This window comes from Lampris incognitus, chromosome 6 (genome assembly GCF_029633865.1).
Source record: "Lampris incognitus isolate fLamInc1 chromosome 6, fLamInc1.hap2, whole genome shotgun sequence".
In the NCBI taxonomy this organism is placed as follows: domain Eukaryota; kingdom Metazoa; phylum Chordata; class Actinopteri; order Lampriformes; family Lampridae; genus Lampris; species Lampris incognitus.
The window spans coordinates 10,635,803-10,650,905 of record NC_079216.1 but is presented as its reverse complement, the minus strand read 5'-3'; the positions used below and the strand labels follow the sequence as shown (position 1 = coordinate 10,650,905).

The window sequence follows — 15,103 nt, the reverse complement described above, 5'->3', positions numbered from 1 at the left end:
TAAAATCTTGGTGTTGTCAAATTTTCCCCTAGAAAGTTGATAGATGCGAGGGTTTTGTTTGGATTTTATAACCTGAGCATAAGCCTGCAGCACAAGACATCGTTGCATTATACTCCACTGTAAAGTCAGCCACGGTTGTGAGTCGACTTTTTTTTTTTCTTCCATTCTTTCAAGCAAAAATACTTGAGCTAATTTGAGTTGGGAGCTTGGCCATTATATTTGTTTTCACGTCCCTTGAGTTTGTGCTCGGCCCGCTTGCAAACAGAGATGCTAAGGACTTCTTCAAACAAAGACTCTGAGCTCAACCTAAGTCTTTGTTGTTATTTTTTAAAGCGTATGTGACCAACTTCATTTCTGTTCTTGAATGTCTGGGATAGCCTGCCTGCTTGTGGAAGGTTTGTTTACAGTCATGCGTCGTAATGAGAAGGACCCGGTACAAATATTTTCTCCCAATAGGGTTTTCAGCTCTCTACAAAAGTTCTGCACAACTGCACAGGGAGGCTTGTGTACCGTATGTGTGCAACTAAAAACACACACCATTGTCATGCTCTCCATTATAGATCAAAAACCATAAGTGGGCCATGATCTTAAGATGGAGGGCCTAGGCCTAAATGCATAAACTTTCATATCAATATTGCAAACACACACACACACACACACAGTTTCCTCCCAGTGTGCCTCTCTTCCCCTCAACATTGCTCATTAGTGAGAATCAATCTGCAGCTGAGCGCCAAAGCATTTGTGTACACACATTGCTAATAAGAGCCCAGGGGATGGACAGACACACACACAATTAGAGAAAGAGAGATGGAAAAATGAACACCTCTCCTCTGCTCCACCTTCTGAGGCTGAGAGAGAGAGAGAGAGTGAGAGAGAGAGAGAGAGAGAGAGAGAGAGAGAGAGATGCAAGACTTGAGTTCACGCTACATTTTTATGCCCTTATATGGTTGTGAGGCATGCGGGGTGGGAGGGGCCATCGTCTCGCTATCAGTTTGACATGTGACCTAGAAACAGGAAGTGTAGTGGTGCTCCCGCAGAAATGGGGAGTAGAGAGGAACTTGAAAGCTCAGGTACGAGAGAGAGAGAGAGAGAGAGAGAGAGAGAGAGAGAGAGAGAGAGAGAGAGAGAGAGAGAGAGAGAGAGAGAGAGAGAGAGAGAGAGAGAGAGAGAGAGAGAGAGAGAGAGAGAGAGAGAGAGAGAGAGAGAGAGAGAGAGACGTCATCTAGTTTCAATGTGCAAGACGGTACTATTTCACCCTCTGTTGGCCAAATCCTTTACATTTTAAACATTAAATATGTCATCCAATTAAGGACTACTTTTGATTTGTGTAATGATGGAGTATGCTCAGATTTTACCATTACCGACATAAAACCTCCAGCATACCTAAAAAGAAAGTATATATTTACAGAAAGAGCACTATTTTATTTTGTATTTAGAGGAATGTAAAATAAATAAATAAAACCACTTAAGATACGCGAACCCCTCCAAATCATTTGTTGGAATATATTTTATTTAAGGCAGGAATTACAACCACCTAAATTCTTTTAAGATTTTAGCTTCATGTGGTAAACATGTCTATTCTACAAGCCCTCGTTTTGGAGGTCCTATGCTGACTTTGAGACAGGGGTTTAAGGCACTGATACGTCCGCTGAACTTTTGAGTTCGGTTCACATGCCGAGTACATCTCGCACAGGGTGCTGCCGACTTAATGCTCGCTTTCCTTTGGAGGACGCGTGCTGGAAAAGTCTCATTAAAACTGCACAAGTTTGGAGGACGATTTGCTCCACATGCATTCTTTCTCATTCATGCACAGATTTGTATTCTAATTTCTATTCGGGATTTGTTTCTAGTTCTCGAGTTTATTTTCATGTCCTTGTGAAGCGACTTCACAAGAGAATGGACTGTTGTTCCCTGGAGCTTATGGCACCACAGCAAAGAGCAGCAATAGAACATAAGTGAGAAACAAGACAGTTAAAGGCATGGAGATTCAACAAAAATAAAGTCAGGCATAAGATTATAATGTCCTTTCAAAATAAATTGCAGAGAATTCACTGATAACTAGAGGAGTGCAGTATAGTGCAGATCTCCATCAGGTGTACGTATCTTCCCTTCTCCGATGTTTGAACTTGGCGAAAAACTGTCCCTTTTTTCACTTACCGGGAGAAGGGGAATACACACTCACACACACACACACACACAGAAAAACCAGTATTTTTCATTATAAGATTTTTGTGCAGTGCTCAAGTCCATTGAATAGCAAGTATGGGGGGGAGAAAGTTGTTGATATGCAGCACTCACACTAAAAAATTGACCTAATAAAACAGTTTTGCCTGTCAGTCTGTGGATGTGCAGCCTCATAGGCGGACCCTCGTACGAAAGCCACCAAGTCTGACATGAGATGACAGCGATCAGGCCATCATAATTTCAAAGCCCTTGAAGATGTCAAATGTGTTTTACCGTCGCAGTTTTCATGATACCAAGGGGAATGGATGCTCTGCTAATTTCATGTATAAAAACAACAGTAAAAAAACAACAACATAATCCCACCGTGGGAAATGTTTTATCGTAGCTACTGAGATGATTTCTAGCCGTGGCTGTGATTAATCCTACTCTTGAAATTGCATTTTCAGAGCGGCGTCTTAGCATTGGAGACTATGGCGCTTCGGTGTGATGGCGAGATGAATAAGGCAAATCATTTCCGGTGGTAGACTGCCAGGGCCTTCTCTGCTGCCCCTGTGAAAATCAAAATCATAATTTGTTTTTCATAGTTAAATTGGGAGTGTGCCTGAATGTGTCTGAATTCAATTCCATTTTTTTCTGGTGGGGCTGAGCAGGGATTGTCCGTGTCATCTAACTCCATCACAGCTCTTTGGACCAATATTGCTAGCCTCTTTCGTTGAAGCCCAAAGCTGCAAACTGATTACAACTTGGAGAGACCATATTAGCAGCCAGTCAAATTTTGATGTGTAGTGACAGACGCCCCAGGGCCCGGCGATGTCTCATTGCGAGCCGCGGTGTCATCATCACCGTTGAACTTGAGCCTTTGGCGGGTTGTGAGCGAACAACGGCTGACGCATTCACAGTTTCCGACGATCTTGTTGCCGATCTGCTTCGTTTTGAATGAATCTGGTAGGATTGTCTGCATTTTTTTTACACGTTCTCCCCAACAGGCTAAATTACTGGATGGATTTTGTGAGAGAAGGCTGCCACGAGTCTCTCAAGTGAGGTAGAACTTCAACTCCAGGTTGATGTGCACATTTTTCTTGTCAAATTGAAGGCAGTGCACTGATAATATTGTGGCTACACTTTCTTGAATTTGCTGAAGTTTCGCGAGTGACTGGTGAACACTACATCAACTGTGGAAACTTGTGCGCTATCTCTGCCAGGTAGGCGGTATCCATTTGGTCGCGTGTATATGTGTCTGTCCACAGCTAATCTCACAAACTACTGGACCTATCAGCCTAAAACCTTTTTGTGCACAGTTACGACTGTATGATCAAGAACCTCTCGTGGTTGCGGTGATTAAAAACCTTCGGAAAACGTTTGTTCTCACCATCGCCGCTCCCTCTCTTCAATCGCTCTCTAGCTCGCTCAACCAGTGCTGCTGTCTGTTGCGGCACGCATGCACACTGTTTAGTGATTTCCCATAATTATTTGGGTATGAGTGTTGAAAGTAAGTGAGACATCGATCGTATTTTGCAAATCAGCAAATAATTCACCGCTGATCTCGGCACAGGAGAAGTGGAGGAACGCTGGAGGAACCAAAATTAATTCACTTTATTCGCCTCGCCACCATGTGTTTTTAACTGACATCATGAGGGGGATTAGACGCACAAGTGCCATAGACTCCAGTGTTAAAACGCCGCTGTAAAAATACAATTTCAAGAGTGGGACTGATCACAGTCTCACAGCTAGAAATCACCTCTGCATCTACAATAAAACACTTTCCACGGCTGAGTTATTTCTTTTAACCGCTATTTAATTGCTTTGGAATGGATGAAAGTCATTCGCATACATTCATTTTATACCATGCAAACTGCGATAGTTAAACACATCTGAGGTCTTAATAAGGGCCCCTTCTCCTGGTGGGCGAAAAAAAGGGGTGGTTTGTCGCCAAGTCCGAGAACCCAGAGAAGGGGAGATACGCCTGGCAGAGATCGACACTCTGCTGAGTGCGCTCTGGTTTTTGTGTTTGTGCCCTGCGGTGTGTGTGTGCAGTCTGGTTGCTGAGGGACATAAAGGAAGAGCTGATGGCGATGCTGCAATAGCTGCTACAGTGCACAGCGGTGTGTATTATGGTTGTTGAAGATCTGCTATCTTGTTGTTGTTGATCCAGTGGTGCATATAGTGCATGATAGTATATTTTGTATGTGGCTGTGTTGGCTGTAACGGCACCCATATGAGAAATTTATGAGAGGGGGGGTGCAGTTTGTTACCGAAGACCCTGAGTGAAACACCACAGTACGCTACTGATTATATTTGGTTCATCCAGTGTTCCTCCCGCTCTCCAGTGCTGAGCTCACCAGTGAATGATTTGCTGGCTTTCAAAATACGACCGACTTCTCGTTTAATTTCAAGGCTCATACCCGAATACATAATGTTTTGGTTTTGACACTACCGATGCCTGAGCTGACTTAACTGTAGATGCGAGTTGCACATGGTTGACTCACGGCGGGCAGCGATGGAAAGCAGTGTTGTTCGAGCGAGCTAGAGAATGAGGAGAGTGAGCGGCGATAGTCAGAACAAACGTTTTTGAAGCTTCTCAATCACTGCAACCGCGAGAGGTTCTTAATCATACAATCGTAACTGTGCACACAAAAAATTATAGGCCGGTAGGTCCAGTAGTTTGTGAGATTAGCCACGGAAAGACCAAGGGTCCATATCTCAATACAACTTAGACCACAAACATGGAATTTTCTCAAGACTACAACAGTGTAACCTTACCTGAGACTCCCTGTCTCTGTCTCTCTGTGTGTTGCTGCTGCTGTCCTCCACAGATTGTTTTGCTGTTGCTGTCTAACAGGAAAATTATTTAGCATTTGTATTAGCCCTTCATTCGTTTTCCTGAGGACTTAATCAACTAGTATTTGTGATATTACAGGGGTCTCCCTACTTAGACATTGGCATTTTGAGCCTACAAAATTTGTCCTGATGTCCCATTTTCTTTTCTCTGCCATATTTTGGTAAACCCTGACCTGGCCCACACACACACACACACACACACACACACACACACACACACACACACACACACACACACACACACACACACAAACAGGATGTAGGTTAATCATGGATGGAATCAATATACTTTAACGTAACTTAACTCTAATATAACACTATTATAACCATATTAAGCAGGTTAGGGTGATGAAGGATAGAGATGGAAATGTGCTGACAAACGAGGAGAGTGTATTGAGAAAGCGGAAGGACTACTTTGAGGGGCTGTTGAACGAAGAAAACGAAAGAGAGAGAGAGAAGGTTGGATGATGTGGAGATAATGAATCAGGAAGTGCGGTGGATTAGCAAGGATGAAGTGAAGGTAGCTAAGAAGAGGATGAAGAGTGGAAAGGCGGTTGGTCCAGATGACATACCTGTGGAGGCATGGAGATGTTTAAGAGAGATGGCAGTGGAGTATTTAACTAGATTGTTTAACACGATTTTTGAAAGAGAGAGGATACCTGAGGAGTGGAGAAGAAGTGCACTGGTACTGATTTTCAAGAATAAGGGTGATGTGCAGAGTTGTAGTAACTACAGAGGTATAAAGTTGATCAGCCACAGCGTGAAGTTATCGGAAAGAGTAGTGGAAGCTAGATTAAGAGGAGAGGTGATGATTAGCGAGCAGCAGTATGGTTTCTTGCCACGAAAGAGCACCACAGATGCGATCTTTGCTTTGAGAATGTTGGGTGAGAAGGAGCTGCGTTGGGTTTTTGTAGATTTAGAGAAAGCATACGACGGTGCCGAGAGAGGGAGCGTGGTATTTTATGAGGAAATCGGGAGTGGCAGAGAAGTATGTAAGCGTGGTGTAGGATGCATGAGGGCAGTGTGACAGTGGTAAGGTGTGCGTTAGAAGGTGGGATTACATCAAGGATCGGCTCTGAGCCCTTTCTCGTTTGCAATGGTGATGGACAGGTTGATGGACGAGAACAGGCAGGCGTCTCCATGGACTATGATGTTCTCAGATGACATTGTGATCTGTAGCGAGTAGGGAGCAGGTTGAGGAGAGCCTGGAGAGGTGGCAGTATACATATTATACTGAAGAGAAGAGGAATGAAAGTCAGTAGGACCAAGACGGAATACATATGCATGCTTGAGAGGGAGGACAGCGGAATGGTGAGGATGAAAGGAATAGAAGTAAAGAAGGTGGGTGAGTTTAAATCAGGGGTGTCAAACTCCAGGCCTCGAGGGCCGCAGTGTCTGCAGGTATTTGTTGCAACCGTGCACTACACCACCTGATTAAACTAGTTCCTTTCCCTCCTTGATCCAGGAGGTGAGCTAATTAGTTAAATCGGGGGGTGTAGTGCACGGTTGCAACAAATACCTGCAGACACTGCGGCCCTCGAGGCCTGGAGTTTGACACCCCTGCTTTAAATACTTGGGGTCAGCTGTTCAAAGTAACGGGGATTGTGGAAGAGAGGTGAGGAAGAGAGTGCAGGCAGGGTGGAGTGGGTGGAGAAGAGTGTCAGGAGTGATTTGCAACAGAAGGGTACCAGCAAGAGTTAAAGGGAAGGTTTACAAAATGGTAGCGACACCAGCTATGTTATGTGGTTTGGAGACAGTGGCACTGGCGAAAAGACAGGAGGCAGAGCTGGAGGTGGTAAGAGTTGAAGATGCTAAGATTTTTGTTGGGAGTGACGAAGAAGGACAGGATTAGGAACGAGTATACTAGAGGGACAGCTCAGGTTGGGCGGTTTGGAGACAAAGCAAGAGGCGAAATTGAGATGGCTTGAACATGTACGGAGGGGGGATGCAGGGTATATGGGGAGGATACTGAATATGGAGCTGCGAGGCAAGAGGAAAAGAGGAAGGTCAAAGAGGTTTATGGATGTGGTGAGGGAGAACATGCAAGTGTTTGGCGTGACAGAGGAAGGTGCAGAGAGGAAGGTGCAAACTTAATTGGTGATAACATTGGTTGCAAGGAAGTCGCAAACTGTTGACCACTCTGTGTCCTAGACTAATCATATAGTTTCATTTACTTGCTGGTTATATGTGTCTGAAATATTCTTCAAGTTTATATGGCACTGACTGCTGTGTCTAAAACAAGTCCATGTCTTATTTTCTGTCTCTGCAGGTACGCATAGCAGCGAATTTTGTCATCCATGCTCCGCCAGGAGAGTTCAACGAAGTTTTCAATGGTGAGCAAGTCTGTTTGTGTGTGTATGTGTATTAGTTCTTAAGTTGTTTCACACCAAAAGCCTTTTGTCTATTTAATTTTTTTTCTCATTTGTAATAAAACAGGGTGGAAAAATCTAATATTAGTATTTAGGTTTTGGTGGTTTTCACATGGCTTAAACTGTTTTCTGACTCTGCGCTTAGTAGCTAGGGCTTTTCTTGTTTGACAAGAAGTATTATTCAGTAGGGGGCAGTAGCCTTTCCTCCTAATGAGCAATTAAGCCTCTTACCGGCCTGAAATTACATTGGGCAAAATTGTCTACTGTTTGTCTTGATGATCATGTATTATCTTGGGATCAGGATGGTCTAGTGTGGTGGAACTTGGGTTTGATGTTTCATGGGGCCAGACATGTCCAAGTGTCCCTGAGTAAGATACTTAACCATTACTTGTTCCAGAGGCTCCACACTAGCTGACTGACCCTGCTCTCCGATCGGAGCGCATAAAGGGAATTTGCACCACGCCAGCAGATATACACAATTTATAACAAGCAAAAATTAAATTAATTGTGCAGACCTTATTTTTCCTCTGTGAGCATCTGTGCAGGATTGCAACAAGTTTCAGGTTGTTGCACAGTTGGCTTCACAACACCATGCTTTGCAACACAGCATATTCCTCTCTTGGCCCAGGAGTGACATGATTTGAATTTGGGTATCTCATTATTTGCAAAAAAACAAGAAAAAAAATATTGCATTACTTTTCTTGGTAGAAGATTGCAGTAGGAATTGGACGTGGCGTGTTCTGCATTAATACTTGTAAAAATTGCTGCGTAACCAGAGCTTGCAGTGAGAGATCAGTGTCACTAGGGGGCGCAAATCTACAACAAAGGATTGACCTTTGAAAAACCGCAATCTACCAAATCTATGGAAGGCATGAGAGCTCGCTTGTTCTCCCCCCTCCCTCTCTCCACAAACACTCACAGTGGTAGACATAGACATGCATGTTTACAGATACAAAGACAGACCTAGTCAAACACAGAGCCAATCACCGTTTAAATTGGGTTCATCCAGTCATTAGGTCATGCCTGGAGGCTGGTACTCAGCTGAATGGAGCCATATTCATACACTAGACACTAGACCTCAGGAGGAAAGAAAAGGCTTAATCACACTTTCTGTGGAGCTGTACAGCTGTACTAAAAAGAAACATTTAAAAAAAGTGTTCCATCTTTTTCATGATTGACAGCATACCAGATATCCGAACTGTCGTGACACGGTAACCTCCGCTCACCTGGTATTGTGAGTCTTGTTAAAACAAACTGTCTTTGCAAATATTATTTAGTCTGGGTCTGAGAGCAGGGCAGCACAATCAGCCAGGAATGTAGAAGCGGTATTGTTGAGCACTGTAGTGTTCAAACTTAACCAAGAGACTGCCATATTTTTTCCAGAGCAGAAACAAAACTGTCTCCCGCTGCTATCTGTCAAGGTGCTCTGGTTATGTGGAAAATCACTGCACAACAAATACGGTTACACAATAAAGATATAATGGTTTTTATTACACTAGTATCTGCCAAGCACTGAGAAAGAGATTAAGTTCTGTGCACATGGGCAGGCGGGTGGGCCGAGAGCCGTTTATTAAGGGCATATGCACGCAAGTGCCTGTTAGTCTTTGTGTGCATGTATGTGGGAATTGGTGAGTGTGTGCATGCATGCACGTGTGTGTGTGTGTGTGTGTGTGTGTGTGTGTGTGTGTTGGCATAGTTGATGCCTCGTTTGGCCTGATATGTCGTCATCTCACGTGAGCACCGGAGGGGTTGTCTGTCTGTCTCTTATCACATCCTGACAGTGACACAGACATACACGCACACACAAACGGAGACTGTCCCCTTTCATCTCTCTCTAGGAGGACAGCGTATTCCACCGGTTTAATTCACCATGTCCGCCTAACTCCCTGGGCATGACTACTGCTCTGATTGGCTTAGGGCAACGTTGTGTGTGTGTGTTTGTGTGTGTGTGTGTGTGTGTGTGTGTGTGTGCGCGTGTGCGTGTGCGTGTCGGCCTCCTCTGGGGATTTTTTTTCTGTTGTCACAGTGCTGCTCTTGTTTTTCCTCCCTCGTTCTTCTTTCTTGACAACCCCCTGTCCTCCCCCACTTCTCTCGTTTCTTTCCCTTTTCCTGACACCTCTCCCTTTCCTCGCACCCCTCCCCCTCTTCTATTCTTCAGCCCCCATGTCCTCCTATTCTCTCTTCCTCTGCCTTTTTCCTCTCGTCTGTCCGCCTCTCTCCTTAGTTTGTCTAAATGCCTCTCTTGTGTTGCTCCCCAACAGATGTGCGACTGCTGCTCAACAACGACAATCTTCTCAGGGAAGGTGCAGCGCAGTGAGTCTCCTCTCCGCTCACCCAGTCACACTTCATCCTGTCATTCCCGTTATCCTATTATTTTCAACCACATGGCTTTTAGGCAGGCATACAAAACCTGGACAGAGTATATAAAATGCAAATTGACACATTTCAGGTCTTGAAAAGTTGGGAATTCCACTAGAAATATTTGCATTCAGTCCTGATGCACACATTACCACACATTTTATGAAGCTATCAGTCTAAATTGACTAATATGACTTTCAATCTGTTTCTTTCTCTGCAGTGCATTTGCACAGTACAATGTGGACCAGTTTACCCCGGTGAAAATCGAGGGCTATAATGAGCAGGTCAGTTTGTGCGCCGCTGCAGTGTTTATCAGGAAGGTAGCAACCCAACCTGGGTCAGAGAGCAGAGCTCATGACTTGGAAGGTTGCAAGTTTAAATAGCCGTCTCAGCCCATCTCATTACAAATCCCACTGAGGTGTCCTTTAACCAGGCAGTCCACCCCGGTTGGAGCTTCTCAGAGCTCTTGCCTCCCTGAAGCCCGCATACAGCCCTACGATGGACAGGACTTAAAAGGGGAGGGTGAGCTGGGTGGGAAATATTAATGATTATCATGTCATGACTCATTTGCTGTTGTGTAAGGTGTCTGTAACGGTTCAGAGGTGGGAATAGGAGGCTGATCATAAGAGACCAAGTGCTCGCCTGACCCTCCCCGGGGAAGGTGCACAGCAGACCTTTCTGTACAAGACTAGCTTATCTTCATCTTGTGCAACCCCACCCCCCAATACAATAAAGCCTGTTCAAAGCCAGACTCTGGAGGCACATGGTTGTTGTGGTGTGGGAGCATGCTGTGTAATTATTGCAAGGGATTGTGTAAAAATGTCATCATGTCCCCATGTTCCAACGGTGAAATTCCCCCGTCTGTACAACATATACTAGTCAAGTGCCCACTTGACTAGTATATTCAGTCTGACTGTTCTGTCTTTCTTTGTGTCTGTGTTGGTTTTTGTATTTCTGCCTTTCTATCTTTTTTCCCTCTTTTTGTCTGTCTTTGTTTTTTGTCCATCTGTCTTTTTTTCTGTCCTTTTTCATCTTTTTTTTTTTGGTCTGTCTTTAATTCAATCTGTCTACCTTTCTTCTCCTCCTTCTCATTTTCTCTCTTCTCGCCACCCACCCACCTAAAGGTCTTAATCACAGAGCATGGCGACCTGGGGAACGGCAGGATGCTCGACCCCAAGAGCAAGATGTCCTTCAAGTTCGACCACCTGAGGAAGGAGGCCAGTGATCCGCGGCCCCACGACATGGACAGCTCCATTGAGGGCTGGAGGAACGCCGTGGACTCCGCCGTCAGGGCCTACGTCAAGGAGCACTACCCCAGTGGAGTCTGCACCGTACGCCTCCTCTTCCCCCTCTCCTCCCTCCTGTTTCCACTTTATACATGCTGTCTGTCGGAGGAGTGAGTGGAGGGTGTCACTAATCTATGGTGCACTCTGTTTGACACGTTCAGTTAGGGTCAATGATAAAGATTTGAAACGGTTTTGGATGAGGGGAGGATAAGGTTTAGGAAGCAAAGACAAGTCTTAGTAAAATACCACTGTGGCAGCCAGTATCTTAAACCAGACCAAAATCTGATATACACTACAAGTTGTAGGAGGCTAGATCCAGCGAGCAGGGTCTGTCGAAGTTCTAAAATATCTCAAATTCCGTCATTTCAGAGACTTGAAAGTCCTTCAATACTGAGATCTTCAAAACACTATGGTTTTTAGGAGACTTTTTTTTCCCATTAGGACACCAGCCTAGCTAGTCAAGTGGACCTAGACTGATTTATTTTATTTTATTATTATTTCTTTTTTTTTAATGTTCATGCTCATTTCAATTACCAGATTGATATACCTCATTGTAGGGGCGGCACGGTGGCGCAGGGGTTAGCGCGGTTGCCTCACAGCAAGAAGGTCCTGGGTTCGAACACCGGGGTTGTCCAACCTTGGGGGTTATCCCGGGGCGTCCTCTGTGTGAAGTTTGCATGTTCTCCCCGTGTCTGTGTGGGTTTCCTCCGGGTGCTCCGATTTCCTCCCACAGTCCAAAGACATGTAGGTCAGGGGAATTGGCCGTACTAAATTATCCCTAGGTGAGTGTGTGTGTGTGTGTGTGTGTGTGTGTGTGTGTGTGTGTGTGTGTGTGTGTGTGTGTGTGTGTGTGTGTGTGTGTGTGTGTGTGTGTGTGTGTGTGTGTGTGTGTGTGTGTGTGTGTGTGTGTCAGTCAGCCCTGTGATGTGATGGACTGGCGGCCTGCCCAGGGTGTCTCCCCACCTGCTGCTCAATGACTGCTGGGATAGGCTCCAGCATCCCAACGACTCCGGAGCATTGGGACAAGCGGCGTGTATAATGGATGACTATACCTCATTATAACCAGTACTATACAGGTTTTAAAGAGCTACAATAAACTTGATGGCCTTAATCATCCTGATGACATACTTAATCCCATCCACCTCTCTTGTGCTCTTACATGAGAATCCTTTTTCTGTGTAGCCACCCATACTAGTTTAATAACACAAGGAGTGGATATATCAGAAAGTTGCCTTGTTTCTCTGTTTACTATGTAACTCAAGCTCATTGGCTTTATGGGTCAGAAAGAAACTGCAGGTTGGGGAGGTGGCTGATTTTCATCAGCCACCTCTCCATTTTGCTGCATGAATCAAATCAAACTGATCAGTGATTTTTAAGTATCACTGATTGAAGACGTGAACCTGAATCCGACCCTGTTTTGAATGTGCAAACCTCCCTCCTAGTGACACCCTGAACTTTGAAGTGCTGCAGCCACAGAGAGGCCACTTGGGGGCAGTTTGATACTAGCAAACCGACAGAAACCAAGCCAAGCTGTATGCTACTGTTCTGGACTGTTCATTCCTTGAATAATACAGAAATATCTTATACACTGTGTTCATGAAAGTAAAATGAAGTAGAGTCCTAATAAAACTCCTTAAAACGTTGTTGCGCTAAAACAATTAATAACCTAAACTGTCCAGGATGACATGCTCTCCATCCCTTCTGTTGATAAATTTTCCATAACTGTTGGAACATTGCTTATGAATGCAATGAGGAAGTGGTCCACAGATGCACTGTTTTATTACTTCAACCGTCCCAGTGCAACACAATACAAAGGAAGTATTGGTTTAACAACGATTGTACTCTGGTTTGAGTGCTGTTATTGCAAAGTAAGGTGTGCAAGCCTGTTGCAAATTTGATTGTTCCCAAATTTAGCCTTCTTCATTCAGTGCTCATAAAAAGCAATAGCCCGAGAGTTTAGGGAAGCAGGCTTGAGACCTATAAAGTTGCCAGTTTCCCCACCAGTTGAACCAGCAGAGTTGGATATAAGAAAATCTCCCGTCCTTTATCAGTCACAATGTATATTTGCTCACGCATGTACACAATAGGGGCGGCACGGTGGCGCAGTGGTTAGCACAGTTGCCTCACAGCAAAAAGGTTCTGGGTTCGAGCCCCGGGGTAGTCCAACCTTAGGGTTTGTACCGGGTCATCCTCTGTGTGGAGTTTGCATGTCTCCTCGTGTCTGTGTGGGTTTCCTCCGGGTGCTCCGGTTTCCTCCCACAGTCCAAAGACATGTAGGTCAGCTGAATCGGCCGTACTAATTGTGCCTAGGTGTGAATGTGTGTGCGTGCGTGTGTGCGTGCGTGCGTGTGTGTTGGCTGGCCCTGTGATGGACTGGCGGCCTGTCCAGGGTGTCTCCCCGCCTGCCGCCCAATGACTGCTGGGATAGGCTCCAGCATCCCCGCGACCCTGAGTAAGGATAAGTGGTTTGGATAATGGATGGATGGATGTACACAACAGGTCTTGTAACCTCCCCCCCTCCTCCCCGAACAATTCTGTCTTATAAGGTCATCTCAATACAAATAAATGTTTTGCTCTTACCCTCAGATTTATGGAAAAACAATTGACGGACATCAAACCATCATCGTGTGTGTCGAGTGCCATCAGTTTCAACCAAAAAACTTCTGGTATGTTTCAAACGGATTTATTCATACTGCAAGGGATAGTTGGTTTCTGCCTTTCCCCTATTCACACCACTGGAAATGTGTAGCACTGTTTGATGTGCTGGGGGGGGAAAGCTTGACACCGCCCTACTTCTGAATGACGCAAACAAGTTGCGAGTTAAAAAAAAAACAAACAAAACTATTTCAAGTCACATATCTGGACCTCATAATTTCCGTACATAAGGTCTAAATCAAAATTCCTTTTCAGCAAAGACATGATTGAAACAGTTAAACAATGCTTCAAACCATGTGAAGCTTAACATGCTTTAAACTGTTGTTTGATTTGGACAAGAACTTTCAAAGGCCTTTGCTTTAACTGGTACTTAGCTCTGAAAGCCTCAGATTGTTGCTCTCCATTAGCCCTGTTGAGCTGTCCCTGATCGGGTTAATCTAATTGGATAAGGTATGCGCCAATCCTCTTTGCCAGTTGGCTTTTCTCGGCTTATTGCTCTTTGGGTGTGATGAGCCCATAGCTCCTGTATGTGAATACCTCTATTGTCTGCTACAGTCCAAGAAGCAGAAGGTGTTTGAGTAACCTTTTGAAAGTTATTTTGAAACCATAGGGAACCCTGAAATCTTCCTTGGTGAACCCTTCATGAAGGGATCACTAACCCTCATGGGGTCTTCCAGATGCTTTTTTTCTTCTTTCTTTAGGAACTGTAAGGCACTTGCTGGCTTCCCTTGCTGAAATTAACCTTCTCTTTTACCATGTTACTTGTGTGACAAAGTCATAACGAGTGTGACCTAATTTCCAGAGTGAGTTGTGGGATTTTTTGAAAGGTGCAGTGAATCTGAATTGTTTCCTGGCTTTCACTTAACACTGCACTTAGTCATAATAGGAAGTGAACTTATGAGTAGCTGATGTCTTTCCCCTTTTCTTTCACACAGGAATGGACGCTGGAGGTCAGAGTGGAAATTTACCATCTCCCCTTCCACTACTCAAGTGGCAGGCATCATGAAAATCCAGGTGTGTGTGGGGGGGTGGGGGGGTGCACTTCCGGTTTATGTCTATCAACATGTGTTAACCTGAACTTTTTCAAGCTCCAGTGTTTAGCTATATCAGTACACTCTTCTTGGAAGTTTGATCATTTTGTCCACCTCAAGGTTCAACTCCATCTATCTCCATATCTACTACTACTACTACTACTACTACTACTTTCGGCTGTTCCCGTTGGGGGTCGCCACAGCAGATCATCCGTTTCCATCTCTTCCTGTCCTCTGCATCTTCCTCTGTCACACCAGCCACCTGCATGTCCTCCCTCACCACATCCATAAACCTCCTCTTTGGCCTTCCTATTTTCCTCTACCCTAGCAGCTCCATATTCAGCATCCTTCTCCCAATATACCCAGCATCTGTCCTCCACAC

General features: G+C 44.8%; 1 protein-coding gene across 1 annotated transcript in view; it reads left to right on the top strand.

Annotated features, from left to right (window-relative positions):
• LOC130113745 (F-actin-capping protein subunit alpha-2) overlaps positions 1–15,103 on the top strand; it is a 45,983-nt gene that overhangs the window by 26,107 nt on the left and 4,773 nt on the right. The window contains exons 2-7 of the mRNA XM_056281359.1: positions 7,292–7,355; positions 9,653–9,704; positions 9,970–10,033; positions 10,874–11,080; positions 13,622–13,701; positions 14,626–14,704. Coding sequence (XP_056137334.1) covers positions 7,292–7,355; positions 9,653–9,704; positions 9,970–10,033; positions 10,874–11,080; positions 13,622–13,701; positions 14,626–14,704 — 546 coding nt within the window. The remainder of the gene's footprint in view (positions 1–7,291; positions 7,356–9,652; positions 9,705–9,969; positions 10,034–10,873; positions 11,081–13,621; positions 13,702–14,625; positions 14,705–15,103) is intronic.